The sequence below is a fragment of the Aspergillus chevalieri genome, chromosome 5, assembly GCF_016861735.1.
Source record: "Aspergillus chevalieri M1 DNA, chromosome 5, nearly complete sequence".
Taxonomy (NCBI): Eukaryota; Fungi; Ascomycota; class Eurotiomycetes; order Eurotiales; family Aspergillaceae; genus Aspergillus; species Aspergillus chevalieri.
The window spans coordinates 488,919-516,363 of record NC_057366.1 but is presented as its reverse complement, the minus strand read 5'-3'; the positions used below and the strand labels follow the sequence as shown (position 1 = coordinate 516,363).

General features: G+C 49.7%; 8 protein-coding genes across 8 annotated transcripts; 3 read left to right on the top strand and 5 right to left on the bottom strand.

Moving 5' to 3' along the window:
* Positions 1-92: 92 nt before the first annotated feature.
* mmm1 (ERMES complex subunit MMM1) lies at positions 93-1,635 on the top strand (the record flags this gene model as incomplete). The annotated part of the gene is made up of 3 exons (XM_043279869.1): positions 93-105; positions 165-195; positions 249-1,635. The coding sequence occupies 3 exons, from the start codon at positions 93-95 to the stop codon at positions 1,633-1,635; spliced, it is 1,431 nt and encodes a 476-aa protein (XP_043137505.1).
* Positions 1,636-1,818: 183 nt separating this feature from the next.
* On the bottom strand, positions 1,819-2,487 carry ADI1 (acireductone dioxygenase (Ni2+-requiring); the record flags this gene model as incomplete). The annotated part of the gene is made up of 3 exons (XM_043279868.1): positions 1,819-1,953; positions 2,006-2,377; positions 2,458-2,487. 3 exons carry the CDS (start codon positions 2,485-2,487, stop codon positions 1,819-1,821), a joined length of 537 nt encoding a protein of 178 aa, XP_043137504.1.
* Positions 2,488-2,793: 306 nt separating this feature from the next.
* On the top strand, positions 2,794-4,924 carry MTO1 (tRNA modification protein MTO1; the record flags this gene model as incomplete). The annotated part of the gene is made up of 2 exons (XM_043279867.1): positions 2,794-2,906; positions 2,959-4,924. 2 exons carry the CDS (start codon positions 2,794-2,796, stop codon positions 4,922-4,924), a joined length of 2,079 nt encoding a protein of 692 aa, XP_043137503.1.
* Positions 4,925-5,304: 380 nt separating this feature from the next.
* Positions 5,305-6,765, bottom strand: ACHE_50178S (cardiolipin synthase; the record flags this gene model as incomplete). The annotated part of the gene is made up of 5 exons (XM_043279866.1): positions 5,305-5,434; positions 5,740-6,004; positions 6,053-6,366; positions 6,436-6,561; positions 6,614-6,765. 5 exons carry the CDS (start codon positions 6,763-6,765, stop codon positions 5,305-5,307), a joined length of 987 nt encoding a protein of 328 aa, XP_043137502.1.
* Positions 6,766-7,752: 987 nt separating this feature from the next.
* ACHE_50177A (uncharacterized protein) lies at positions 7,753-9,182 on the top strand (the record flags this gene model as incomplete). Its single annotated transcript, XM_043279865.1, has 2 exons — positions 7,753-8,787; positions 8,841-9,182. 2 exons carry the CDS (start codon positions 7,753-7,755, stop codon positions 9,180-9,182), a joined length of 1,377 nt encoding a protein of 458 aa, XP_043137501.1.
* A 158-nt stretch (positions 9,183-9,340) lies between these two features.
* Positions 9,341-10,526, bottom strand: ACHE_50176S (uncharacterized protein; the record flags this gene model as incomplete). The annotated part of the gene is made up of 4 exons (XM_043279863.1): positions 9,341-9,631; positions 9,712-10,041; positions 10,096-10,377; positions 10,434-10,526. The coding sequence occupies 4 exons, from the start codon at positions 10,524-10,526 to the stop codon at positions 9,341-9,343; spliced, it is 996 nt and encodes a 331-aa protein (XP_043137500.1).
* A 2,705-nt stretch (positions 10,527-13,231) lies between these two features.
* Positions 13,232-17,852, bottom strand: atrF (ABC drug exporter AtrF; the record flags this gene model as incomplete). The annotated part of the gene is made up of 2 exons (XM_043279862.1): positions 13,232-16,511; positions 16,561-17,852. 2 exons carry the CDS (start codon positions 17,850-17,852, stop codon positions 13,232-13,234), a joined length of 4,572 nt encoding a protein of 1,523 aa, XP_043137499.1.
* A 5,119-nt stretch (positions 17,853-22,971) lies between these two features.
* On the bottom strand, positions 22,972-24,399 carry ACHE_50174S (camp independent regulatory protein; the record flags this gene model as incomplete). Its single annotated transcript, XM_043279861.1, has 1 exon — positions 22,972-24,399. One exon carries the CDS (start codon positions 24,397-24,399, stop codon positions 22,972-22,974), a length of 1,428 nt encoding a protein of 475 aa, XP_043137498.1.
* Positions 24,400-27,445: the final 3,046 nt, after the last annotated feature.

Here is a 27,445-nt window from a genome sequence, read left to right as displayed (position 1 = left end):
TAACTTTCCGACTTCCACTTTGACTTCCACACTCAGACAATTCAACGGCAATGGGTTAAGATAGGTGGTCTGAAGGTCTACAGCGGCTGACAATGAGTCTTCATAGTGCGACACTATCCTTTTTTTTTTTTTTTCTGTCTAGCTTATGAGCTGACTTGATTTAGACGAAACCTCGCCGGTGCCGGCTCCACCCTCGTACGTGAAGAGTTCGTGAGCCTCCGAAGATGCGCTTAACTGACAATTGACAGGCTTTCATTTACACAGGGGTTTCTTCTCGGACAGCTCTCTGTCGTGCTGTTGATCGGAGCTTTTATCAAATTCTTCATTTTCGGCGAAGCACCTCCGTCCCCATCCCGTGGACTTTCCCACCGCAACGCAACCCAGAGGCGAACCAACTCCGTCTACAATGCTTCTCCGAACGAAGAGACGACCAGATCATTGAGAGAAAAGCCTTCCACAACAAATGTCCTCCGTCCGGTGCCCTCATCCGCAACGAACACCCGATCCATCCTCCGCAAAACCTACTACAATGCTATCCCTTCCACGCCCTCCAAACATGGTCGTCAGAGGATGCACCATTCGTCGCATCAGCCGGAATCGATGGACTGGTTTAATGTGCTGATTGCTCAGACCATTGCACAATATAGACAAACGGCCTATTTGCTGAAGGACTCGCCTACATCGTCGATTCTCAGCTCCTTGAACGCGGCGTTAAATAACCCGGAGAAGAAGCCGTCCTTCGTGGAGAAGATCGCAGTTACGGATATCTCTCTAGGAGAAGAATTCCCGATTTTCAGCAACTGTCGCATTATTGCTGTTGATGATCCGAATACCGATGGTGGGCGACTCCAGGCGTTATTAGATGTTGATTTGAGTGATGATAATCTCTCAATCGCTGTTGAGACGTCGTTGGTACTTAACTATCCCAAACCGCGCTCGGCTATCTTACCCGTCGCACTGTCGGTCTCCGTTGTTCGGTTCTCGGGAACGTTGTGTATCTCTTTGGTCCCAGCATCTACACCTCCCCTCCACACTCCATCTCCATCTCCATCGCGCGATGCAGATGCGCGCCCGCAAACTGGTTCTGCTGAAACCAACCAATCGGCCGCTGATGCGCAAGATGATTCCACGAGGTCTACTAGTCCGAAGAGCAACGTTGCATTCTCGTTTCTTCCGGATTATCGACTCGATCTCTCGGTCCGCTCGCTCATCGGCTCACGAAGTAGGCTCCAGGATGTGCCCAAGGTTGCACAACTGGTCGAGGCACGGGTGCATGCATGGTTTGAAGAACGGGTTGTCGAGCCCCGAGTCCAAGTCGTGGGATTACCGGATCTCTGGCCTCGTATGGGTCGGACCGGCGTGAGGACAGGTGATGAATCTGAAACAGCCTCGAACCCAGCATCGCACACCGGCCAAGCTACCGATATAGCCGTCCCCATCCAGAATGATGAGAATGATAGGGAAGCACCAGGCCTGAGGTTCCGTGGGTCGCGCCCATCATACGATAGTGCTTCGCGGACCAGCAGCTATAACGTCGAGACGGGTGGCCTTCGGAGTCGGAGTATGACTCGGGATGATAGCGGCGGAGAGTTCCAGATGCCTGGTTCTTTGCCCGGCGGGGTGATTCCTAACTGAGTCACACTTGCTACGGTAATTTATGTGGTATGTCACTGGCAGGAGCTCAAGGGAATTCTACTCATGTACATTACTCTCGAAGCACCAGAGAAAAGTCTCAGTCATAAATCCATTGATGCATTGAGGTATATAAAGGCTAAAAATGTGCAAATAGATTGTTCGACAAAAGCATTTAACGCTCGCTTAGTTCACAGCCACAGCCGGGCTGTGGACGGTCTCCAGGTATGTCTTCCGGTGCGGGTTGACATCGACTTCAGGGCCACGGTTCAAGGGCGTCCACTTGGGTTCCTCCTGGAAGAGACGCATAGCCTTGACGTACTATAGCCCACAGTTAGCGAAGAACCTAATCTTCAGTGTAAAGACGACTTACATTCTTATCATCCGTCGTAAACCGATGGTAAATACCAGCCGGGAGAATAATCAGATCATCCTTACTCAATCGAATGCGCACCCACTCATCCTCCTGCCCACGAACATCAAAGTACCCCTCCCCATCGCGAATGTACCGAATCTCCTCGTCCTCATGCAGATGCTCACTGAAGAACGTCTTCACCTTTTCCTCGTAGACGTCGCCCATAGTCTGCGGCGAGACGCAGACTTCATCGCGGTTCTTGTAGCCGCGCTCGGCGGCCAGGGCATCGACGAGGTCGATTGTTGGGCAGTGGCGGTAGAAGACGCCGATAGACTCGAGGTAGGACTCAGTGACGGGGCGGCCGGAGTCGTGGGGCAAGCGCTGGTCACCCTGTTCGATTGTAAGCTTCAACTCAAGCAAGAGAAGTATGCGAAATTTTTTCGGGCGATGATGAATGCGGACAGACTTACCGGTTGGTTATCGTACCAGTATGCTTTCATTTTGTCTATAGCTGACGGACAGGAAAGCTCAGATGTAAGAAATTCTGCAACGGATGCGAATGACCCGGAGATCCAAGATCAAAACCAATCGAACGCGGGGTGTGAAAACGCTGCCCCGCAATTGGCCGACGATGGTGCAAAAGTTGCCGGATATGGGCTTATGTCATCGCGCCACCGCCTTCGGAGTTAGCGGTAATAAATACTGCACGTGACTCTATCTGCTTTTTTTTTCTTTGGTACCTGGCAGGGCATCAAGGTGCAGAGGATTACCTTCATTATTGAAGTGTCTCTGGTCAATTTGTTATCATGATTATGGCTTTTCGAGCACGATCAGTGGCTCTCTTTCGCTGGGGCCACGGTCCTCGCTCAAGGATGCTATGTAGAGGCCGTGGTTTGGCTACGGTCTCCGAGGGCGCGAGGTATGCCCCCCCTCCCATTGTTCATAATTACCATACTGACTATCTACACTAGACCATACGACGTCGTTGTTATCGGAGGTGGCCACGCAGGCTCCGAAGCCTGCGCCGCTGCAGCCCGTTCCGGAGCTCGAACCGCACTCGTCACGCCCTCGCTCTCGAACATCGGCGTCTGCTCGTGCAATCCTAGTTTCGGAGGAATTGGAAAGGGCACAATGATACGAGAAGTCGACGCAATGGATGGAGTTGCCGGCCGGGTCATCGACAAAGCGGGTATTATGTTTCGGATGCTGAATAGGAAACAAGGCCCTGCGGTTTGGGGTCCCCGCGCGCAGATCGATCGTGATTTGTACAAAAGGTATATGCAGGAGGAGCTTCTTGGGATGGAGGGATTGAGCGTTGTGGAGGGGAAGGTGGCAGATATCGTGGTTTCTAAGGAGGGAATGGAGGATGCTCCCGGGGCGCAGGGCAAGATTGTCGGGGTTAGGTTGGAGTCTGGGGAGGTCATTCCTACTGGGAGGGTTGTTATTACGACTGGGACTTTCCTCGGTGGGGAGATTCATATTGGGCTTGATGTTTTCCCGTCAGGGCGTATGGGAGAAGCTGCGACGTTTGGATTAAGCAAGTCTCTTTGTGAGGCTGGCTTCCAATTAGGACGATTAAAGACAGGAACTCCGCCACGATTGGACTCGAAGACGATCGACTATGCACCTCTGGAGGTCCAGAAAGCCGATTCGCCGCCGCAGCCGTTTTCTTATCTGAATAAAACTGTGCAGGTTGGTGACGAAGGTCAGCTCACATGTTGGATCACCTACACCAACGAAGCTGCCCACGATATCATCCGCGCCAACCTGGACAAGTCCGTCCACATTCGTGAAACAGTCAGAGGACCTCGGTACTGTCCATCCCTAGAATCGAAAATCATTCGGTTCCACGACAAGAAGCGGCATTTGATTTGGCTGGAACCGGAAGGGTTCGCGCCTAATGATGTTATCTATCCGAACGGTATTTCGATGACTGTTCCCGCAGATGCGCAGTACAAGATGCTCCGGAAGGTTCGTGGCTTGGAGAATGTGACCATGCTCCAACCAGGTTACGGAGTTGAATACGACTACATCGATCCCCGCAATCTCAAGCCAACGCTCGAAACGAAACTGATTAGCGGTCTCTACCTTGCCGGACAAATCAACGGTACAACAGGCTACGAAGAAGCAGCCGGACAAGGTATCATCGCCGGAAGCAACGCCGGTCTAGACGCCCAAGGCCGAGCACCACTCACTCTAGGCCGCTCCGACGGCTTCATCGGCATCATGATCGATGATCTCATCACCAAGGGCGTATCCGAACCCTACCGCATGTTCACCACCCGAAGCGAATACCGCATCTCCAGCCGCGCAGACAACGCCGATCTCCGTCTAACCCGCAAGGCCCGCGACGCCGGCATCGTCACAGACAAGCGCTGGCGCCATTTCAGCGACACAGAAGGCCAAATCGGTGAACTCATGGACCTGCTCGGGAACACGCGCCTTACGTCCAACGCCTGGTCCCGCAAGGGTTTCGGCGTGCGCGCTGATACGTCCACCCGCTCCGCACTTGACATCCTTGCCCTGCCGAACATCGAAGTCGACTCCCTCATCCCCCATATCACCTCGGCCTCCGGAACCGCATATACAGCCTCATCCTTCGCTCCTGAAATCCGCGACCGCGTCGGCATCGAAGGCCGCTACGCACCATACGTCAAACGCCAGGAAACAATGGCAAGAAAATACCAACATGACGAGAATCTAACCCTCCCGACTAATCTCGATTACTCGAAGATCCGGGGTATCAGCACCGAGGAACGCCATGCGCTGGAGCGCGTGCGGCCTGTTAACATCGGCATGGCGAGACGGATTGAAGGCGTTACGCCGGCTGGTGCGTTGCAGTTGGTCTTTCATTTGAAGAAATTCGGAGGGAAGAAGGGGCTCGCGGAGAGGGATGCTGAGGGTGTGACGGAGGAGGTTTTGGGGGCTGCTCCTTGATCCTAGAGGCTTGGGCTTTGTTTAATGTGTTATGTGTAACATGCATCTATACATCGGCGCTTGGGATTGATTATAGGGTATGGAAGGGAGTCTACATTGTTCTTTTCTGTTTTGATTCATCGGATGATACAAATGTCCATTTCGATACCACGTTTGGTTATGATATGCCCGTCTCATGTACACCATGTATATTACTTAGGAATAACCACCTAGCCTGAATGGCTTTGGTATATTAAATGAGAATACATACGAAGAACCAAGACTAAACAATGCTATGCAATTCATCTACATCTACATCAAACAAGACTCCCGAGTATGTACTATGTACAACTGTACAATCACGACTTTTGTCCCTTGCCCGTCAAAAGGTTCCATGAACATTAAGAAGATTTCTTCGCACTAGCTCTAGCAATCCTTTTCTGAACTTCTTCCTTAGTCAAGATCTTAACCGCGTTCTTCGAGAATACATAGCTGAGACCGGACCAGATGGTGGTTCCTGCGACGAGGTATCTACACAATTAGCATGGGTAAACAAAAACTGAAAAATAAAATAAAAGCTGCAACTCGCTTGCCCGCAAAACAAAAAAAAATGAAGAAAACATACAACAGCCAGGATTCGCTGGTGGTCACCCACCCAACTACTAACCGGCCGGCGTGTGGCTTAAGTACGGCTGAGCGGACGGGAAGCCCTGTTCTCCACACCCTATGGTCGTATGTAGCAGCTTCTTTCTCGGAGAGAATCTTATAGCAGTCGTACTCGCCATACACCCGCAACAGAAATATCAAAACAGGGGGTAAAGGAATAGAGAACATACTGAAATCCAGTCATAGCCTCTTTAAGATGCCAAGCATCCAAGAACGTCTCCGGGAGCACAGGCAGAGCGATCGCAGAGCCAACGAGCAAAAGCTGCAATGCGGTGTTTATCTTGGAGATTTCGGTTGGTTTCACCTCTGCAGAGGGGAGCGAGAAGTCCCAATACCGGGCCATTGTTTTGGGCGGCGGGAGGGAGATCCAGCGGTAGTAAATTGCGGATAATGCCAGGCCTACATCGCGGCCCAGGATTATCACGGCGAGCCAGACTGGTTGTCTCAGTTATCTATTCTGAAAAGTGAGTGGGCGAGGCATACCGGGAATAGATCCGTTTACTGCTAAGCAAGCAACACCAATGGTCATTAAGAGCTTGTCGGCCATTGGGTCGATAATAGTTCCCACGACCGTCTGTAGGTTCCATCGACGCGCGATGTACCCGTCAATCAGGTCCGTGACACCAGCATAGGCAAACAAGGACAACGCAGCAGCGTGGTAGTGATGGACGAGAAAATACCCCACAGCGGGGGCAGCAAGCAGGCGAGAGAAGGTTAGGATGTTCGGGATGGTGTAGATGTTTTCGCGGGTCTTTTGAGGGACTTGTATCCGCGACTTTTCTGCGTCGGGTACAGGACTGGTTTATATTGTCAGACCACCTGGGTTCGTAGACAGGCACATGGAAACACAACGGGACCTGACATACCCCTTTGTAGGCTCTTGTGTCTGGTCTACTTGACTCTTGTTCGCAGTCCATCTCTTCCGTTGGCCGAGTATCTGTGTATAGCCTGCGTTTGCGCCACGCATGAAGCAAGCATTTGCCCTTGAAGCTCTGAAACTAATTAGATTGCTCGCCGAGGGCCAACGGAGGCTTGGGATCTTACCTCGATGACCCCGACATCGTAATGATAGACCGATTGAACATCTCATGTTGCCGAATCCCTCCCCTCAATGCAGCACCCGAACCGAGGGCGCGAGTGCCTGCACCTAGTAACCGCGGACACTGCCGGGACAACAAAAGAGCACTTGTTGCCATGATGACTTCCGGTCTAAAGACAGAGTAGGCAAATAGAACAACGAGTCAACGTAAATTGGTTTCTTTTCGAGGTAAAAGTATGCTCCCGTGGCGCAGAAACCTGCCGTTCTTTGTTCAATTCATAAGACCTCTTCGACCCGCACCATAGCCAAGTAAGCGTGTTGAATCCTTCGTATCACAGATAGCCTCTCAATGCCGATACTTCGTCTGATTGCTCGTTGGACTGGTTTGCGGGACAAACACCGGTCAAATCGGACTCCCACGAGCTGGTAATTGGAAAGCGAACACACGGAATCAATGCCTCACTAGCCGTACAGAATGCAATTCAATTTCATATGGACGCGAAAAGATACAAATAATTTGTCGGGAGTACTGCTTGGAGACGAGTTTATACAAAACGAGGCTCGTGACTTCCGGGGGAAAATCGTGGAAAATCTGTTTGTCCGATCACATGACTTTATACAGTGACGTTTACCGATTTGGACAATATTCTTTCTACTCCATACCATATCTAGAGGATAGCAGAGTTATATGGCACTCTGTGATTAGTTGATATGTGATGTTGCACAGACAATCATGATATTTACTACACATGCTCCGCGTGATCGTCAAGAGCCAACATCAAGCAATTAACCGCAAACATTCACTATCTGGAGGAATACACATCAAAGCGCCTGATTTATACATTGCAAAGTTATACAGGCAGCCTAATTCACTGGATTCGTCATGAATTCGTTGTCTTTGTCTCTGTCACTATCAAAGTCTTCAGAGCGCCGTCATGCTCTCTTTCATCTGACCTCCGACTCTCACCTGACAGCATCAACAGCTGCTCCTGCCGCTTTTCGTTCAAACGCAAAGAGAACTTACGTCAACAGCGAATATCGCACAAGCTCACCATGCCAACTAAATAGTCGTTCTCTTATTTCTGTTCATGGATCTCGACTACATGAACCGTATCCGGTGTTCGACTTGCATGGACATTGAAAAATGGGACTCTGGAATGACGGCGTCTTCGGCTTACAGAAAGCAGACATAGTTTCCGTGTCTAAAAAGCAGGATGAAGCAGCAGAAGCCCCCATATCTGCTCCAGCACCTCCAGCGCACCCTCCACTTCCCAGCGTTCCCCCGCCAAAGCAAGGCAGCAATGACAGCAAACCGTCTCAAGACCCTAACCTCGCCAATCCTCGACTACTTGTCAACAGATCCTGCATTTACGAGCGTCGACTACCTGGCGATGCCTACATCACCGCGCACGTTCAACGGCTCCAACACGGTTTCTACTCCTGTCCCGCCGTGTCAGACAAAGACTTCGAACACGTCGACTTCCTCGCCGTTAACTTCGTCTTTCATTCACCTAATACGTTAGATCATCGGTTCATGGCAGCTATCATTCGCGCATCCGTCCATGGCAACCGCAAAATGTCCACCCCCGGCCAGATACAACCCAGATTCCTGATGCACGCACCGCATCTGATCTACGGAGCTGTGTCGCCAGAGACACTACAATGGAACTTTGGACTAGCAGGCAGTTTAGGCGTTTCAGAGTTCCCCGTGAGCGCAAGTATATCACCATCCGGAGGTGTGCTTGGACGATACCGACGATACGAAATGATGCGGATTCAAGGGTCTGCGCGGACGTTGAAAAGCCCCCACGGACGGCAATATGACATTGAATCTGGGGAGATCGTCTGGTCTCTGGAGGAGAACTCACTGCAGCGTTCTGGTCTACCGCGGGAATTTACATTCGCCATGCTAATCCATAAACCACGCGCTGAGAGTCGAATTCATTTCTCTTTGGACATCGATCCGGTAATCCAATCGTGGTATGGAAGCTATCCGAAGTGCTGGTTATCGCTTTCACGGTACCAACCTGTACAACGAAGACCGGTCGATTTCAGAAGGGAAGTAGGACAACGTTTTGAGACGGGATCATCGTCAAAAGAGAAACGTTTTAACTTCGCAACCCTCGAGAGCTCTTTCGACGATTATATTAACATGCCAGGAAGAAGATTTACGACGGGCGTAAGTCCCAGTTGGCTAGATTGGGATGAAGCAGTCATTGACATCAGAATCAGACCAACCCCGACGACAACCTTTTCAGAGACGATAATGAATTCAATCCAGACGTTATCAGGGGGTTTTCCGCAATTGAATCTTGTGGGAAGGCGGCCCCGCGCAAACCTGCGAATAACCCGATAAACACGGCTCCCATGCCAAACGATGCCCCGGCTGCGAATTTGAATGTCCGTGTCCTGTTAGATACAGCGTCCAGTAACACGACGAAACGGCATAGGAGAATGTCTAACCCAGAGAAGGGCATGCGAAGGATAGAGCCGCTTCGGAGGACTAGGTCTGGGGATACTGCGTATCAGTATCAGTCTAAGATGTTGGCTCTGGAGCAGGCGGATAATAGTTAGGATCGTGACTGTTTCTTTGTTTCTGTTTTGCTTTCAAGTACGGTACCACTAAGCATGGTGTACTGGCTTTGATAGATCTGTGCATACTGTACTGTCTGTATACTAGGATGTACCACATATCAAATATATTTTGCCGCGTATACTACATGGGCACACTGCTAGACATCCTCAGGCATAGGTAAAGTATCTCCACTGATAATTTCTCGATAAAAAGCCTCGAGGCTTCTGCCTCTGGGAAAATCAGGAAACAGTTTCCAAAAATCCAGGTATCCGAGGTAATCTGCATATTCCGGCGTATTGTCACCTCGAATACACCAGGAGATGCGATATTGCCCCATATTAAAATTTGCAATGTCCATGATATTACTCGGATGCATCACGCTCTCGTGGCTTTCGTCAAGCCTCTTTCCACAGGCCTCGATAATTTCCTTGATCTCCTTGCTCAACACCTGCTCACATCGAAATCAGTGATAGCTCCGGGACATATGGTATATTCCTTCGCAGTGGACCGTTCGCGAGATCAACTTACATAGTCTTTCCTAGGTTCCTCTCCACTGGCCACAGCCATGACGTCCCAGATCTCATTCATACTCAAGACCTCCGTATACGCAAAAACATGTTTGTTCACGGTCCGGGAATCCGCCACGATTTGAGCAACATACTTGCCAATATCGGCCATGTCAGTCAAAGCGAACCTCTGGTTTCCATCTTCGACAATTCGATGGTCAATGTAGATCATGTGGCCTTTATCGGACCTTCCGGATGGAATCTTGGGAACGAAGACTTGGAACCAGCAGCCCACGTCGATGATTGTATAGGGCAGACGGGCCCGTTGGATGACGCCGAGAATGTCAAGCTTCTACTGACAAAATTAGTCACCATGCTCAAGGTGCTCTCTAAGGGACAGCACAACCTTATCCTTGATGTCGATAACTCCTTTTGGCGCTGGCCCAACCCACTCAGACGGTACAAATCGCTTCACACCGGCTTCCTTTGCGGCTTCAATCCATGGTATTTGAAGATCCAGGTGTTCCCAGGTGATACACGAGATGAGGACATCGATAGTCGTTAAATGATTCACCAGGACTTTCCGAGGTTGGCTCAGGTCATAGCCGATAATCTGAACGCCCTGCTCGTGGAGCTTTTCATTCGCAAGGCTATTCACTGAGGCCTGGCGCGTGAAAGATGTGATAGTCTGTGAGAACTCGTCAGCGAATGCTTTCCGAAGTCAACATGCAGACAGCCACGCACGAAATTAGTCGCTGAAGAAAGTAGCCCCTGGACCACCGATTGACCCGTCTTGCCCGTCGCACCAATCACACCTACCGTGATCGGAGAAGCCATATCCACACTTTACGCAATTCTGAAGTATAGGGCTTTGTAGGCAGATGAAGACAGTTGCAATTGAGGATAGGGGAAGATACTTATATAGTAGGAAATACACGTGGTGCTGACGGTTCCCAAGTTCTAATACTGCGTAATCCCAGCTGGTGATGTTTCCCTAGTTAAAGGGCATTCGGAGCAAAATCTTTTCGGACGAGTTTGCGCTAGCAATGTAGAAGTACTTCGGACGAATAACGAAGCTTCGTCCGAAATTCGTCGGATAGAGTAGATATGACTCATTATAACTCATCTCAGGGCCCCAAAACAAAACATCATGCCAGCAAGTCTCGTCAACGGCTAACTACAACAACGCGGACGTTGCGCTGTCAACCAACACGTTCTTAGACTGCAGCCAGGAACTCGGAAACTCCTGTCAACCACACCGTAGTTTATTGCGTCTCATCTAAACGGAAACAACACCCAAAGTCCTCCTTAGTAACGTTGAGGGCCCCCACCACTTGTGTCGAAAAAGGCCGACATCACTGTAAAAAGAATTCCGTCCGAATTGGCAATCGACGGAACATGGCAGAAATATGAAGACTAGATGGCCGTCTCTTGATTCTTTTTGACGCTCTTGGTATCACGCAGACGCCTTCGGCGGCGCAGGATCCTATGAAGCAACTTTTATCAAGCCTACCTGATGATGCCCAGGATGGGAGACTTCTGGTCTACACTCAATTCGTTCGAGTTTGTATCAGACTTCTACCACGAGGTCCCGATGACCTTGCTACAGAGAAAACGTTGGATCTTATATACGACACGGGATTTTTCGTCGGCAGTCTGTCTACTCAGGCGACAAATCAAAGCAAGCTCTACGATATTTACAAGCAAAACCCCCGATGCTCGCGTCGATCTACTTGCGATAGCTCTTACCTTCAAACAAACCTTGCCTAAGAAGCATTCTGTTATGATTCTGCCAGGGAGCGCCCCACTTCTATCCAGTCAGCTGTAATGGTAGGTCTGATGGCCGTGGAGACAAAAGAAAACATCAGCATGCGACTGGCAATCAGTAAAGTCTAAAGACTTAGATTAAGGCTAAACCTCAATTTCAAGCCTTTTGTCTTATATAGAGATTCCCTCTCTCCTTCAAGTCTGATCCCAGTATGTCACCGAGTGAGGAATTTATATTCACTTTTGCTGATCCTTCAAGGCTCGACACAGTGGAAGATCTTGTCTCCTTTCATCTGTTTTTGGCTCCGATGGACGTATGGTGGATAAATACCGGCACCAAGTCATCTACAGAAAAGCAGATAAACTGATAGCCCTACCAAGAACGACACTATACCTGTCCATACATCGGAAATGCTAACTTATATGGGCATTCAGCCGTTTATACGCAAATAGAATGCCTGCTCTTCTTGCAACTATATGAAATGTTCTAGATATATGCTTTCTTCATGCGATTATTTCATAAACATGGCCATATTGCCGTATTCCAGTTCCATATCAATTCCTTTCTACATCAACCTGCTGTCATTTCTTTTACGAATTATCGGAGAATGCTTGGTACATCTCCCTTCATACCCTCATCGCTCCAATCCCCATTACTCTACACCCTCTAAACTCAAACCAGAAATAATCGGGAAATGACAAGGAGCACCTCGTACAAGACCCCACCAGCCCTAGGACCACCGGTTTCAACCTCAAAACACCCCAGACTGAACTACTGCAGGTAGGAGCGTGGTGTTATAATCCCAGTTTCTCCAGACCCCATTCTTTCGAGTGATAGCAGCTTCAACTTGTGCTATTTCATACCAAGCAAAGATCTTGGGTCTACACAATTCTCAGACATTACTTCGTGGGCCATGGAGTATCCACAGCTTCAGAAGCGCAGTATATTAAACAATAATTAACTTGCCCTATCTACTACCTTGACGCTAATTAATGCTAACATTGAATGAAAAACGAGCTTTCCCTACCTGCATCTTGCACCGGCATCATTCAATCGATTCTTTGTCGACCGAATCCAACATACCTGCCAAACAGCAACTTCGAAGCTAACGGGATTCGCTGTCGAGCAGACATACATTGGAAGTGCCAATTTATCAGAGAGTGCATGGTACATCCCCAATTCCCGCTACCCTGCGGTTTCCAAAAGTATCAACAATAAGAACAGAGAATGGCAGGGACTCGTACCAACACCAAAACCAGCACTAATACCTGATCCCCAGCCGCAAGCTCGACTATCGAACTTCGGAGTCCCTGACTCCGTGTTCGGGCGATAGCCCTGAGCAACATAAAACGAAGGCCAAGCCAAGCCAAGCCAATAGCAAAGGCAAGAATCTCAAGGTGCACATTGCCCCCGGGAGAAAGTATGAGGGTGATGGTGAATGGACGTAGTATTTCCTAAAAAGCAGGGGTCTTCTCATTTCCATGGGGTGATACACGACTACATAGTACTGTGGAGTATTACTGCTTTGGAGGCGTAGTGTATATTAAACAATAATCATATATTCTATCTAATCTATTAACCAAACGCTAAATGCCATGACGCTAACACTTTTCTCTATTTGCATCACATAACATCAAATCGAGGCACACGCAAATACCATGAGATCAAGAACCATTAGACATGAGACATGTCACACATGACCAATAACCAGCCGACAGGGTGCCAGGTCAGAGGACAAGAAAAAAGAAAAGAAGGGCAAAGCAAGAAAAGAAGCTTACTCCTTCTTCCTAAACAACCCCTTAACCTTATCAACGCACAATCCCGCAAACCCAAACAAATACCCGAGACCAAACGACCACCCACGCACACGAACAGTGTAAATGAAGAAGTAAACAAGGAACCAGTTCACGATGACAAACGCAAGGAAGATACCGAAGCACCTCCACTTGTCGCCCTCGTGCACGTTCAGGTTCTTCATATACTGGCTACCGTTCTCGTAGGGACAGTACGCGCAGTCTGAAGTAGCGTTTTCGTCGAGCAGGTATCCCGCCTGGGCAATATTGTGGATGAAGTTCCCTGCGTATTGAATGCAGGTCTGGCCCGGGGGCGGGTTGAAGTGTGTTGCTTCGGAGGATTGGCATGTGATGTGGACAGAGGGGAAGGTGGTCGAGATGACACCGCGCATCCACCAGGTTGTCGGGTTGAGGTAGTACATCCAATACTTCCAGAAGACGGGGTAGTCGGAGTAGGGGCGGACGATACCGTTGAACAGGTTGACCATGACGAAGAAGAAGGGGAGGACGTTGGAAATGACCGTGAAAGACGGAGCGAAGGCGCAAATCCATTGTCCCCAGCTGGCTTGGAACAGGAAGAAGAGCATCGACATGAGGAAAACGTATCCCGCGGATGAGGAGTCAGTCGGGAAGCCAACGGGGTAATACCAGAGGAGCCAGTAGATGAGACCGGTGACGATGGCGGCGGGGATTTCGCAGACGACATTGGCCGTGCAGAAGGCGACCCAGCCGTAGATGCGAGAGGGGTATTCACGGGCTTCCCAGAGGGCGCGGTTGATGTAGAACTTGGGGACGACGGAGTTGAGCACAATCGGAGGGATAAGGATGATCAAGAAGATAGAGAACATCCTGTTTTGCATGCTTGCGACCGAGTTGTCCAACATCCAGAAGGTAAATCCGTTGAAGATACCAATGATAACACTGACGAACAGCTTTCCGTAGTAGTACGACGGATCGCGCCAGTATTGTGTGAACAACCGCTTGGTGAGCTGCTCAATCTGGGTGATCGTGGGCGCCGCAAACTCATACTGCTCTCCGGCAGTCGGAGCAGGCAACTTGCCTCTCTCCTCCCGAATCTCCGCAATCTCGTTCAAGATCCGCTGGTTCTGCTCCGAGTTCCTCCATTCCTCGTTCCAGTCGATCTTGTCGGCCTTGGCGGCGGTTTCGAGTATGAACTCCGCAACATTCTTGGTGGGCGGGCACACGACACCACGGTCAGCAAAGTACTTGATGACCTCTGAGCCTTCCTTGCCGACGGGGCCGAAGTAGAAGGTGTTACCACCGGGATTGAGGGCGAGAATCATGTCGAATTGCTGGATGAGCATGGACGAGGGCTGGTGGATGGTGCAGACGATGGCTTGGCCGGCCTGGGAAAGCTTCTTGAGGAATCGAACGATCGAGAACGCGGCTTGACTGTCCAGACCACTGGTGGGTTCGTCGAGGAAGAGCAGGAGACTGGGCTTGGCGGCGAGTTCGACTCCAATAGTAACACGCTTCTTCTGCTCCACGCTCAGCGAGCCGATGATGGCATCTTGGATCTCCTCGAGTTCCAGCAGGTCGATAATCCGGTCAACGTAGTCGATCTTCTCCTGGCGCGGGGTCTTGCGGTCCTGGCGGAGGATGGCGGAGAACTCCAGCGCCTCGCGGATGGTCGAAGTGTTGTCGTGCAGGTCCATCTGTTCACAGAAACCGGTTCCACGCTGGAAGTCGGCACCAAGAGCGTGGCCATCAACCAGCATGTCACCAGTGACCACACCCATCTTCTGACGTTGGGCCAGGGTGTTGAGCAGGGTAGTCTTACCCGCACCGGAAGCACCCATCAGGGCGATCATGAGACCGGGTTTCGCGTATCCGTTAACACCATTCAGTAGCTTGCGTGTTCCATTGCCGTAAGGCACGGTGTACTCGACGTTGGACCAGGTGAAGATGCGGTCACTGGACGAAAGACGGTTGAAGGTCTCGTCGTTGCCACTCGAGTGCCCTTCCACCGCAGCACCGTCACCGCCAACCTGTTCCTCATCGTTACCCTTGGTAGCCTGCTTCTTGAGGTTCTTGGAGCGCTTGGAACGCTTGAAGACCAGCGCGCCACCGCCACCACCGACGAAGGAAAGGAACTCAGCAGCAAGGACAGTGACGATCAGATACAAGACCGTAAACGCAATAACCACACCAAAGTTGCGCCACAAGTGGTGCCGCGTGAATTGGAAGCTCGACTCGAGGTACCGCGCACCATTCACGGTCGTGTTGCCCAGTTCCGAACCAGTCAGGGCGCAGCCTTGGTATGCCGGATCGACACCAGGACCCTGAGGCACCAATTGCGACGGGTTGCATTCCATGTCTCGATTCGAGAACTCGTTTGTCAAAACCGATTCGTAACTGTACGAGATCGGGTTCACGTAGAACAGCCATCCGAACCAAATGGAACCGTTGATCAGGTCTTGTTTTGGAATAACATAACCGACGTAGAGAATCAGAATGTTCAAAGCAATTCCACTGAACCGGACAGCATCATCGATAGTAGGCGACAAGGCGGCGAACATCCGATACATCGAGGTGATACAGAACGTGGTCGTGTACACGAACAAGAAGTAAATCCAGAACTTGGACACGTCCACATCCAACTGAGTCATGAAATAGACGATAACCGTGAACGGAGCAACCATGCAGAAAATTGCCGGGAAATCGACGACAACACGAGCGATAGACACGGCAGACGGACGGTAGAACGCGTAATCCTTGTGACGAGCGACGATTCCTCTTCCGGTAACGGCAGGCATAAGTTCAGTCAATTGCAACCAACCCAGGAACAGAATGGAAAAGAACAGAGCACCGCCACGGGAGAAAGCACCGCTAGTATCGAGAGATTCACCGTAGAACAGAGACGAGACAATAAGACCGTTGGAGACGATAATGAAGTATTTGGTGTAGAGAGACGTCTTGTCACCCCACAGCAACCAGAACTCACGCTGCACACAAGCAAGGACCTGGCGCACCAAAGAAACGGTGTAGGGGGACTTCTTGGGGACCGTTTTACTCTTGGATTGCGCAACCATCTTCTCAAACCGACGGGTGTCCTCCTGATTGGTCTCCTCGAGTTGCTTTTCGTAGCCGCTCACATCGTCCAAGATGCGCTTGTAGGTGTCGCTCTTGCGGAAAATATCCTCGAGCTCCTCAGCCGTCTTGGGAGTCGAAGCCTCGCGGCCGGGTTGGAATTGACGAGCGTTGGGGTCACAGAGCGAAGTCAAGAAATCGGCCGTAGTACTGCAACTGTCAGCATCGATGTGTCAGAGAAAAACAGGGAGGAACATACGATTGATCAGGGCAGTGGAAACCAAGATTAACAAAGTACTGCCTGGCCTCGTTGGCAGGACCTTGGTAGAGCATGCGACCCTGGTCAATGACCAAAACCTTGTCCATAAGCTCATAGATGCTTTCACCAGCCTGGTAAAGGGTGACCAGGGTGGTCCGCTTGCTGACATCAGTCATGATGCGCAGGGACTTGGCGTAATCCAGGGCAGTGCTGGCATCGAGGCCACGGGTGGAGTTATCCCAGCAGACAACAGACGACTTGGTAGCCAGCGTCTCAGCGATACTGACACGCTTGCGTTCACCACCAGACACACCACGGACGAACTCGTTACCGACAACGGTGTTCTTGGTATGAGTGATACCGAACATCTTGAGCAGGGCGTCGATGATGATGGGGATACTGGCGCGGTCGTGCTTCTTGGTCTTGTTGATCAGAGAGAACTTCAGGGTCTGCCAGACGGTGAGGTTGGGGAAATGTTGGTCGTCTTCAGGATTGTAGTTGACCTCTCCGCGGAAGCGCTTGTGTTGCTCCTCAGCCGAGAGACCACCGTAGCTAACTTCGCCCTCGACACCGGCGTAGGCTCCGCGGTCGTTGGAAATAGTCTTGAGAAAGGTCGTGCAGCCAGCACCAGGTCTTCCGAGAACGAGCATCATCTCACCCTCACGGATGGCACCGGTGAAGTCGTGCAGCAGATCCCTAACCGGCGGGGATCTGCCAAAGCGCAAAGGAGGAATGAAGTTACAGAGGATGTTGTAGAGATCCGGACCAAAAGTACCAACCACGGCGTGAGGCAGCGTGCGCACAAACGATGCGCCGGTCTGGACACCCTTGACGGTCAAGTCCTTGAACACAACGCCAACCTTCTTGGCGGGTTCACCAGCAGTTGTGCGCCGTTCAAGATGGCCACCCATCAAGAACTCGCTGAGGTCGAAACCACCATATTCCTCCTCTTCTTCCTCGCCCTTCTCCTCGTCCTTTGGGTGACTAGCGCGGCGCGAGGTCAAGGAGCGCAAACGACCTCCGTTGCTGGGATGCGATTGCGACTGGCTGAGGCGCGTCAACTCACGGCGCATTTCCTCAAAGTCTTCCATGGCGCCGCGGCGCGAGACGGGCTCGCCCTGGTCCCGCTCTCCCCAGCGGCCATCGAGACTGGGCTGGGAGGAATTGGCGGTGGATGAAGTGTCGTCTGTCTCTGCGGCGGGAGGGTGAAGCTGGCTGGTGGTAGTGGTGTTGGTGGGATTGGCGTGGTCTGGGCCCTCGGAGGACCCCAACGCCGGCCGGTTGTCGGCCATGATAATTAAATAAACAATAGGTAATAGGTACAGTACTATATATGTATATAGAAGAAAATTGAAAAGTAGAATTCAAATAGAAGAGAAAATATTAAAAGAGGTAGAGTGAATATAGTATAAAACGAGATCTATATCGACCAATCAACAGCCACAGTAGCAGAGCCACCGAATTCCCAACGGGGCAATTGACAGTAGCGAGAGGGACACCAGAAGACAAAAGGAGGAGAAAGAGAAGAAATGACAGAAGGGAAAAGCTTCATATATACGAGTTCAATATTGCATCACTTAACCTTAACTCCGAAGAAAAAAAAAAGTTGGATTTGTAAGGTGTGCACGGTATGCACATTATACCCTGGAGTTATGAAGAAGCACCAAACCCGAGTGGATTCGGTTCTCAGCATTTGCCGCAAGAATTTTCTAGCAAACCGGGAGCCTGAATCATTCATTAACATTGATTGAAGGATTTATCAGCATAGCTGAGTCTGTCCGTGAGCGGCGGTTTACCCGACCTGCGGGTCCCGAGGATATACCTAAATCACAATTGGCCGAAAGCCATGGCTCATGATGAGTCGAGGTGAGTCTCGGAGATTACGGCGTTAGAGTCAGTCATCATGTATGCCCGTTTTGGGTCGCCGAAACCCCTGCGATTGTACTCTGTACCCGGTATGCTCAAGTAGACACGGGTTGGCCACCGCATCACGGCACTATTGACTATACCCTTGACTATGTCCGGAGATTTGTAGCGGACAAAGGACTCATCAACTCTAGTTGTCTATCCCGGACCGTGTTAACACACCGCCATGTGCGCACATACATCTTGCAGGCTTCTGCACTCCCGGGCATACTACTATGCAGCATACCGCCAACGCTTATCACGCTGTCAATAGTACCCCGACAGACCAATCGATGAGACCACGTCGTCGTAATCGCTGAGTGAGATTGTCGACACAACGACCGGTCGACGGTGTATAGGCAATGAATTATGCGCCGTGTGTCCGTATTGATTTTCCGATTTCTTTTTGAGTTTGATGTCCGATCCAAGTATAAATGTGTACCCATTCTTTTTATGTACGCCCGGTCGACTCGCATAACCGTTGGCCAATAATATGCGTGTTCTTTCAGGGCCCAGACATCGTGTTCTACGTGGTGTTTTATCAATCTCACTACATACAGATCGATGAGTCCTATAAAATCTCACCACGCTTGCAATTAAACTGTGAGACAACTATTTCCAGAGACTCATAATATCACAATCGAAGGTACTGATAACGATGCTGATATCCGAGACCAGACGCAAAGCCGTTTGTGGGCATTTGCTTAATCCGGCGATAACTAAAAACGGGGAGCTGAGGAATATGTATTCCGGGATGATGGAAACTCCCATCGGACACTTATCTCCACTACGGGGTAATATCTCCCCGTACTATGGTACTCTGGACAGGTTTATACCAATATCGGAATCCTCTGGTGATCGCACAATCAGCCTCTCGGCATCGCAATCGATACTCCGTGCGCAGCACGATGTACTCTAGCATAACAACTCTCACATGACCTGTTGGCGACCTTGTTGGCATCACTAATCGTGCATTATTAATTGCGCATTATTAATGTCGTGGAACCTGCTAGTACCCTAAACTGACGCCAATTATCTGGATTGTATACTGTACTCACTCATACCCTTGCATGTTTTCTTTATCTATGGAGTACCGAACAGAACAAAGGATCCCGTCTCATCCTGGCTGACTGTTTCCAAAAAATTCAGCCATCACGATCATGGTAACCAATGATCAACATGGCGTTCTTGATCACCGGTTTCATTATTGTGCACAGAATCCCTTAAATAATCACGATGACTGCCCAGGTCGCCCAGCATATCATCCTGACAGCACTTTTATGCTTTATGCGCCAGTTCCATATTCACCGAGGATTTGGACCGAATAGGCACAGTCAGATACGATTCAGTTATCAGGATGCTATGCCACTAATCGATCCATCGCGAGTCATTGATCTATTGTCAGCACCCGGCTCCGCAATTAGGATTGCTTATTCTTCCTTTCTATTGACGACACATACCCGAAGCATCTAGCGCCGCGACATAGGTCTCTGTCTCACCTACGCCATGGAAACAGAACCAGCAGCTACTGCACTTTCTCCCCGTATTCGTATCCGTGGCTTCGACCCGCTCCATCTAGGTCTATGGTCAGCTCACTTCACTTGCTCACTGGAGGATCTCGTGATAAGCAGCATCGTCCAGCTCCGGAAGGCCAGGTCGCAACACATATTACTGCACACACATTTTGAAGATCCTGTTCTTCCGTTCCCAATGCCAGTCACATAGTCTGAAAATCTGTGTGCGCGTCAACTGCTACCCTCATGGCAGTTCAAGCGACCCGGTTGGCATAGGCATCACGATTGTTTGCCGGAGCCAACTGATTCTTCGTCTCTTTGAGCTCCTGTTGGGCCAGGATCAAGGTGCCACTACTTGGCCTGGTTCCTCTGCCGCAAGGCTAGACATCCCTCTCTTCGTTTCATTGATATATGTCGGAGTTCCCCATAAAACCATTAGGCTTCTCCTGGGTGTATCTCATCAACTCATCGCAAAGCACATATTGTCGTTCTTCGCCTTCAGCTCCATCTGGTGCAGAGGTAAGAAGGATGACTACCAGTGCGCCACTGTCAGCTGGTAATCGATGCTGGAGCTACGTTTTGAAATTCGCGTTCGCAAATAGCTGGTGGTACCATGAATATCAATCACTAGAGTGCTCTGTACACATACACATACCAAACCATTTAGTCAGCCATATCCAACATGCCACCATCCCACGGGAAATGTAAACTGACGCAAAGCAAACCAGCTTCAGCTTCAGCTCAGCTCAGCTCGTAAGTAGTAGTTGCCCCTCTTGCCCCTCCATCTAGATACCCAATGGCCTATGATTCTATATAGATATTCTCGGGTCCCCTCAGCTGGAAAAGAGCTCGATCTCAGGTCTAAAGTGGGCAAGTTTGCTGCGCATTTCTGCAATGATAACTGTTGACGATTCTATTACGCCTTTTCTTCTAGCCAGACCAAACTAGATCCCTTAAGCCCATACTGAAACAGCAAAATGCCGTCATACGTTAGTTTCACCTGAACCCCGCCCCTGAAGAATAAGTCTATAGCAAGCATACTAACCCATTTTACCTCTACAGAAAGTCTTTTTCTGCTATACAAATGCTAAAGCTTATGATAACAACAACAACAACCAAGAGATATTGAAGAGACCTACGGTGCCCCCAAGCACTACAATTCTCTATCAAGCAGAGTAAAGGTAAATCTATCTTACTTGAAGGAACCTTCCCTCCTGGTCATCCCGTTCAATATGAGTTCCATCCTCGAATTTTCTCTTTGTATCAAATGCTAACAGAGCACCAGATTTGACACCGACGTCCATAAGTCACTTCTGGAGCGGGAATATATTAGAGATGGAATGAATTTACTTTACGGTTGAGGAGTAAACAATTGTCTCATTGTCGAAAGTATATCTTGGATATGATCGAGAACTTCTTTATCATAATTCAGCTTTTCCTCGAGATTTATCACTTCTTGTTCATGCTCCTGCTGTCGAGCATGTAAGTAGGACTAGGAATGTGTGATTATCTTGGTTCTTCGTGCTGATTCCTTTTGTGCAACTTCGATTTTACTAGTATTCCAAGCAAGACAGTTAGTTACTTTGTAGTAGAAAACACCAATCCAATATTCCATTCCATCCCATTGCAGGACAACCATGTCCAGTGCTGCAATTAATCGACATGGATATCACACAACCCGTCTCTTCCTCTCCTCCCAGTCCATATTTACATCTCTTTCGCCAACTCTGCCCCGGACTTGCCTTGGCCGATTCAAACGCCTTCGGTTCCGATCTCATAACTTTCCAGTGGAATTGCTAGACTTCTGGTAAGTGCGAGCAAGTCACCCCTACCGACAATCCTCTCGCTCCTACTCCTTCATTCACCATCATATTCCATTCCATTCCATTCCAGGAGAAGGGCATAGCGGGCGACAGGAAGTCATGATAAATTCAAAGAAGAACCGATATTTGTAGGAAACTGAAGGAGATGCTAGTATGCATACGATACGATGCTCTGCTGTTCAACACCGGATTTGTTGAGGTGGGAGTAACAGGGTACTCTAACCAGCTATACCACACACACACCAAGCCGAACTTAGTGAATTTGGATCATATTGTATTATATTATCCCGCTTACACCCAAAGTGGTCGACATACTTGCAGTCGTAGTTGTAGTTAAAACTCGACTTACCGCGCGTCTATATACTTTCCCAACCACAACTCTGAAACCGAAACCAAAGCCAAAGTCAAAACCAACTTCTCTTGCATAACCCAATCAACGGAACCTAATAATCAACCTAACTTACCTCAACCGTAACCTAGATATAAATAAGGCTGTCCCGGGCCCAACGCACTGGGTACATTCTAATGCTAATAGAGTTCCGAGGACTCCGTAGGTATAAGGATGCGATGTTGTATAACCATAACTGTAACCATAATATAATGATATCGTGTCTGCAGGAAACCCACCCTGTGCAACGTATCTAAAGCTAATCTTTGAAGAATGTAACATTAGATGCACGTGCAGGGATTCGTTGCAGCTACGTACACCACACCACACCGCACTACTCCAGATATAAAAAGCGATAGACATACAGCATTCAACATTCAATTTCCATATACACCATGCTCCTCTGCTTCACTTATGTATAAGTACTAGCCAGTAACAGTAAAGCAGAAAAAATAAAGATAGGACTTGAAAAAGCAGATAACCGCCCCAGACCGAACCGCCCAAACCATACCATTGCTCATAAACGCGTGAAAATTCGAAGATACAAAGAGAAAAGAACGTAACCGCCAGACATTAATAAAAACGCAAAGGGGTGTATGCGGTAGGTCGAGGAAACAAGACAGAACAGTAACAGAACAAAAACAAAGAGGTATTGCAATCGTGTCATCATAGTAAACAGAAAGATAAGGAGACGGACTTGGCTTCGCAGTCATAACTGCTTTCGCGGCCAATATGCAGGTCTATCCCAAAGAAAACTAAACCGCCAAAGGAAAGGAAATGATTAGATCTGCGGTTGTGCGGGCGCGGTGGTGGTCCACGGCGAAATCTGCTGGGGATAAGTGGCATGTGCTCCCGGTGCAGTCGCGCCCATGTAATATCGGTTATCGCGCGCGTAGTATGGAATGGACTCCCGACGGGGAATCGATGGGTCGAAACCAGCCACACCCCGGGGCTCCATCGACGGGTGCGACCCCTCCAACTGACTCGCGAGGCTGAAACTTCCGCGGGAATAGCTGGCCGGGGTCGATGGGTCGATCGGAGAGGTGGCATCGGTAGCCACGCTGCGCGAAGAGATAGATGGATTCCGGTAAGCAGTCGGGCTCTGCTCAGACTGAGACCGACTACGATCGCTGCCCAGAGAACTAGGAATAGCGGTGTTTAGAGCGGGTGGCATGGACGAAGCCAGCGGGTTATAACTAGGGGGCTCAAAGGCGGTTGTAGTCGCATAAGGAGCTCGGAAGGGTGGGGGATATTCTTCGGATTTGATGTGTGGTTGTGCGGCAGCTGCTGGAGTTGGCAGGTACGGGTTCGGAGCCGGCTGAGCAGGGATCGGTCCCGCCATCGAATAACCTGCCATAGGAGCTGGAGGCGGAGGATGCGCCGCGTACGGATTCGTATGCATGTAAAAGTCTGTGTGTGCAGTAGGCTGGATGGCATAGCCCGGGGGCGCCATCATCGGAGGACGGTAGCTGTAAATGGCATGGGCGGGATCGTTGGGATTGTCCAAGCCGCTGGTTTCCAGATCATCGATGGGAGCGCGGAAGCTTTGCTTTTGGGTCAATTCCATGCGTGGACGAATGCATCTCAAAGATTCGACCATTGACGGAGGGCTCAAGACACCGCGCATAACATCATCGACACTGTAGTAAGACACGAGATGGTGCGTCACACCGGCGACAGTCACACTCATGGTCTTCTTGACCAACCCCGAATCCTTGAAGCCGTACGAATCGACAAGGGAACCGACCAGGGCTCTCTCTACCTCCGACTGATGTGTGCGGTCACCTCCAAACGGACCCGAGGACGAAGGGGATGGGGAGTAGCTCTGGGCGGTGCTATCATGGCGCGGATAGGGCTCGCCAGGCCTGCTGGGGGGAGCCGGTCGACGGTTGGCCTTCTTCATGGCGCGCTTCTTCTCACCCGGCGGGAAAGGCTTCTCGAGTTCTCGGTAGACGAGAAAGTTGCCGAGAATTCGACTTGGACTCCAGGTCACGCCGTCGGTCCATCTCTTGATGCCAGACGAGTTCTCCTCGTAGATGAAGACGCTTCCACTGCGGACGAGATGACTGCGCTCCCGGTCATGGGGACGACGCGGGACATGGTGCAGGACGCCGGTCAGACAGGCTTCGAAGAGAATCAAGGCATCTGTGGTGGTCGCAACATATCCCGTGAATGTGGGCTCCAAGACGGCAGCTGTACTGTTGACCATGTTGTTGTTATTGCTATTTGTCGTTGCGAGTGCGTGTCAGACTAGAGAGAAAACCTAGGTGCGAGCAAAGGTTAAAGTAATCGATCAAGGTTGAACCGCCGCGGACCAAAGTTTCGTACAACGCTGGCTACACCCGGTCGAGGAGTCGAGCCTCCAAACAAAAAATAAGGTATATAGAGGAGGAAAAGCAAAAACGTGCACAGATGGAGGCGAGTATCGCGACCGTCGAGGATTGGGAATTCGACGGAGAGTAGGTATGGAAGGAGGAAAAGGGGGGGGTAGGGGAGTGAAAAAAACGAGAAAAAAAGAGGGGACAGGAAAACCTCCCGTGACGACAAGCAGAGAAACGACAGCGAAATGAATGAGTGACAAGACTTAAGAGGAGCTCTCCCTCAGATCAATCCAGACGAACCCGCGGAACGAGGTTATTTGGAACCTGGAGGAGGAAAAAGACGGGTGGACCACACTTGGGACGATCCGGTCTCCGTGTTTTCTTTTTTGGACAGAAATAATATATGAGGTAAAAAAAGAAGTTGAGAGCAGGGAAAAAGAAGGGATTATTAGAGGCTTATTTAGAGAAGAGGAGAATAATCGCTTTTCAACTGGATCTCCAGAGCTGCCCTATAAACGCCCGGTTCGACTGGACTAAAAGTGGATGAATGGAGAAGATCCACGGACGAGGAGTCGGATCCCTATTACTTGTACAGTGCAGTACAGTACATCCACGAGTATTTTTATTTTCCTCTATTTTTTATTTGAATTATTCTAGCACTGCCTATGATATTAACAGTCAGTACTAGAGAAAAAGTGCAGGGACGTTTCTACAAGTAGGAATCGCTGTTGGCACCTTCCTGATGTAGAGCGGTATTACCATACCATACGCTACTTAATAATAATCTACGACTAGTCGGTGGATCAGAGCATCATCATTAATCTCGTCCGCATCATAGACTATCGGGGGAGCGGAGAGCACTCTGCACACTCTGCACTTTTCTAGTCCAGAGTACTGAGACTTGTACGGGTACATAGAGTACATACACGTAGTATAGTAGTATCATGTTGAGGTGAGAAGTACCGGTACGAGCTGTATGAACATGCAGGTTTAGTCGGCAATAGTTTAGGAGCGGGATTTACAGCGGGGGATCTTGCCAAGCTCTGTACAGTATATGCTGTAATAGTACAGCCAAGCTCTACGAGTATGGAATGGTATGATTTTGCTATTCACTACTCCATGGAGTACTGCTCTATTACTACTTGTACTCAGCTGTATTGTACGGACATGGCCCGTGATGAGGGGCTGACTAAGTGGGGCCATCTGACCAACCAACCATGGATCACCTGACTGACCATGTACGTGCATTCATGTACGAATAATACGCTAATTCTCGATTGGTACTTGTACTCTGTACTCTGTGTGCCAACTTGTGGAAATCCGCGGGATTATTATTATTATTATTATTATTACTCTGCAGCGAACCATACAGAATACTCGTACCGTACGATGTGTTATTGCTATCATCAATAAAGGTCCATCATCCAGTCAAGTTGCTCAAATCCTGATTGGCGTCTACTGGTACAATACCGTAATACCTGATGTCAGGGGAGAGGACAGTGCGCATCCGCGTGTCTCCGTATCTGTAGATCTTCCACTGGTCCGTTCGTTTTATAATACAAGTACAGAATATTGAATACTGAGTGTAAGATTAAGTTGCCAGGTTAATGTTAAGGGACCGTTCCTTGAGCTTAGGACTGATAAACCTTCGCGGGAGATCCTCAGCAGATCCAACTATTCAGAGTATTCTGTAGAGGACGGAGTACAAGTGTTTTTGTATGTATGGAGTAGCTCAACTGACACTGTGAATGCTGATAAGAATACGGGATCCTCAGTGAATACAGACTACGAGAGGCATTATCAAACATACAGAGTACATACTACTATGTACGGAATACAAGTAGTATTCCGTACAACAGATCCGACAAAGTGGATGAGCAACAGTTGGTGCGTGCTTAACCAAACTCAATTCGGCCACCGACCCCTGATTTGATTGTACACTTGTCCAGTCCAAGGCAAGAGCACCATAATCATAATCCGGAGAACCAGAAACAAGCGCCTCGCTCCGTCCAAGTAAACTCCGTAGACGCGGTTGTTCACTTCGGGTGCCAACTCCATTGCCACTGCTAGTGTACTAGTGCATAACTAGTGTATTACCGTAATACGAGGATACTGAGTATTCCATACAGCTAGATCAACCGATCCACCAGAACAGTCGCCATGACTGGACGGATTCTAGACCCTGAACGGAGATATTCGGGACGGAGGACCGGAGTGAGTCTGTACTCAAAAGTGCTAGACGTCAAGCCGCGTCTAATCCATGCACCCAGAGAGGGCCATAACAAGCAAGGAGGTGGATCTGCAGATTATCCTATTCACATAACTACAAGTAGTCCGGAGTAGTCAACACAGTTAATCAACACAGTACTCTGGTACTAGGGACTAGGGTAATGAGCGCGCGTCTACGCATGGACTCCTACTCCACTAAACAAAAACCTCTCACTGGCCACCACGCCGACATTCCCCCGCTTGGCCCAGAGACCTGGGCTTCATCGCCAGTGCGTCTGCTGTCGTGATTGGATACTTTCCGAGGCGCAGATCAGACCGCACAGATGGTACGGTTATTGATACGGTACTCTGTATGGACTACTCTGTGGCGTTGTTAATACCGCAATCCAGGCGATCTTTTGCCAGGTGGTCGTGGGTTGCATGCGGGAATCCTTTTCTGGTAGGAGTTGCTTCCAATACGAGGAGGATCATAATTTACCGCGGTTATGGACCTCCAACCTCCTTAGTAGTCTACAAACCTTTGTCTATGTACTCCGTACTTATACAGTACTGACCACAGTGGATGATAATCACACATGGTGCCCCGCCATGTCTGAAAATTAGTCCACGTCCACGGACTAGTGACCTCCAGGATGTGTTTCTCGCCAAACCGCACCAAACACGTTTTAGTCCTGATAGTCCGGAGTGGCGCGGTGATCTCCATCT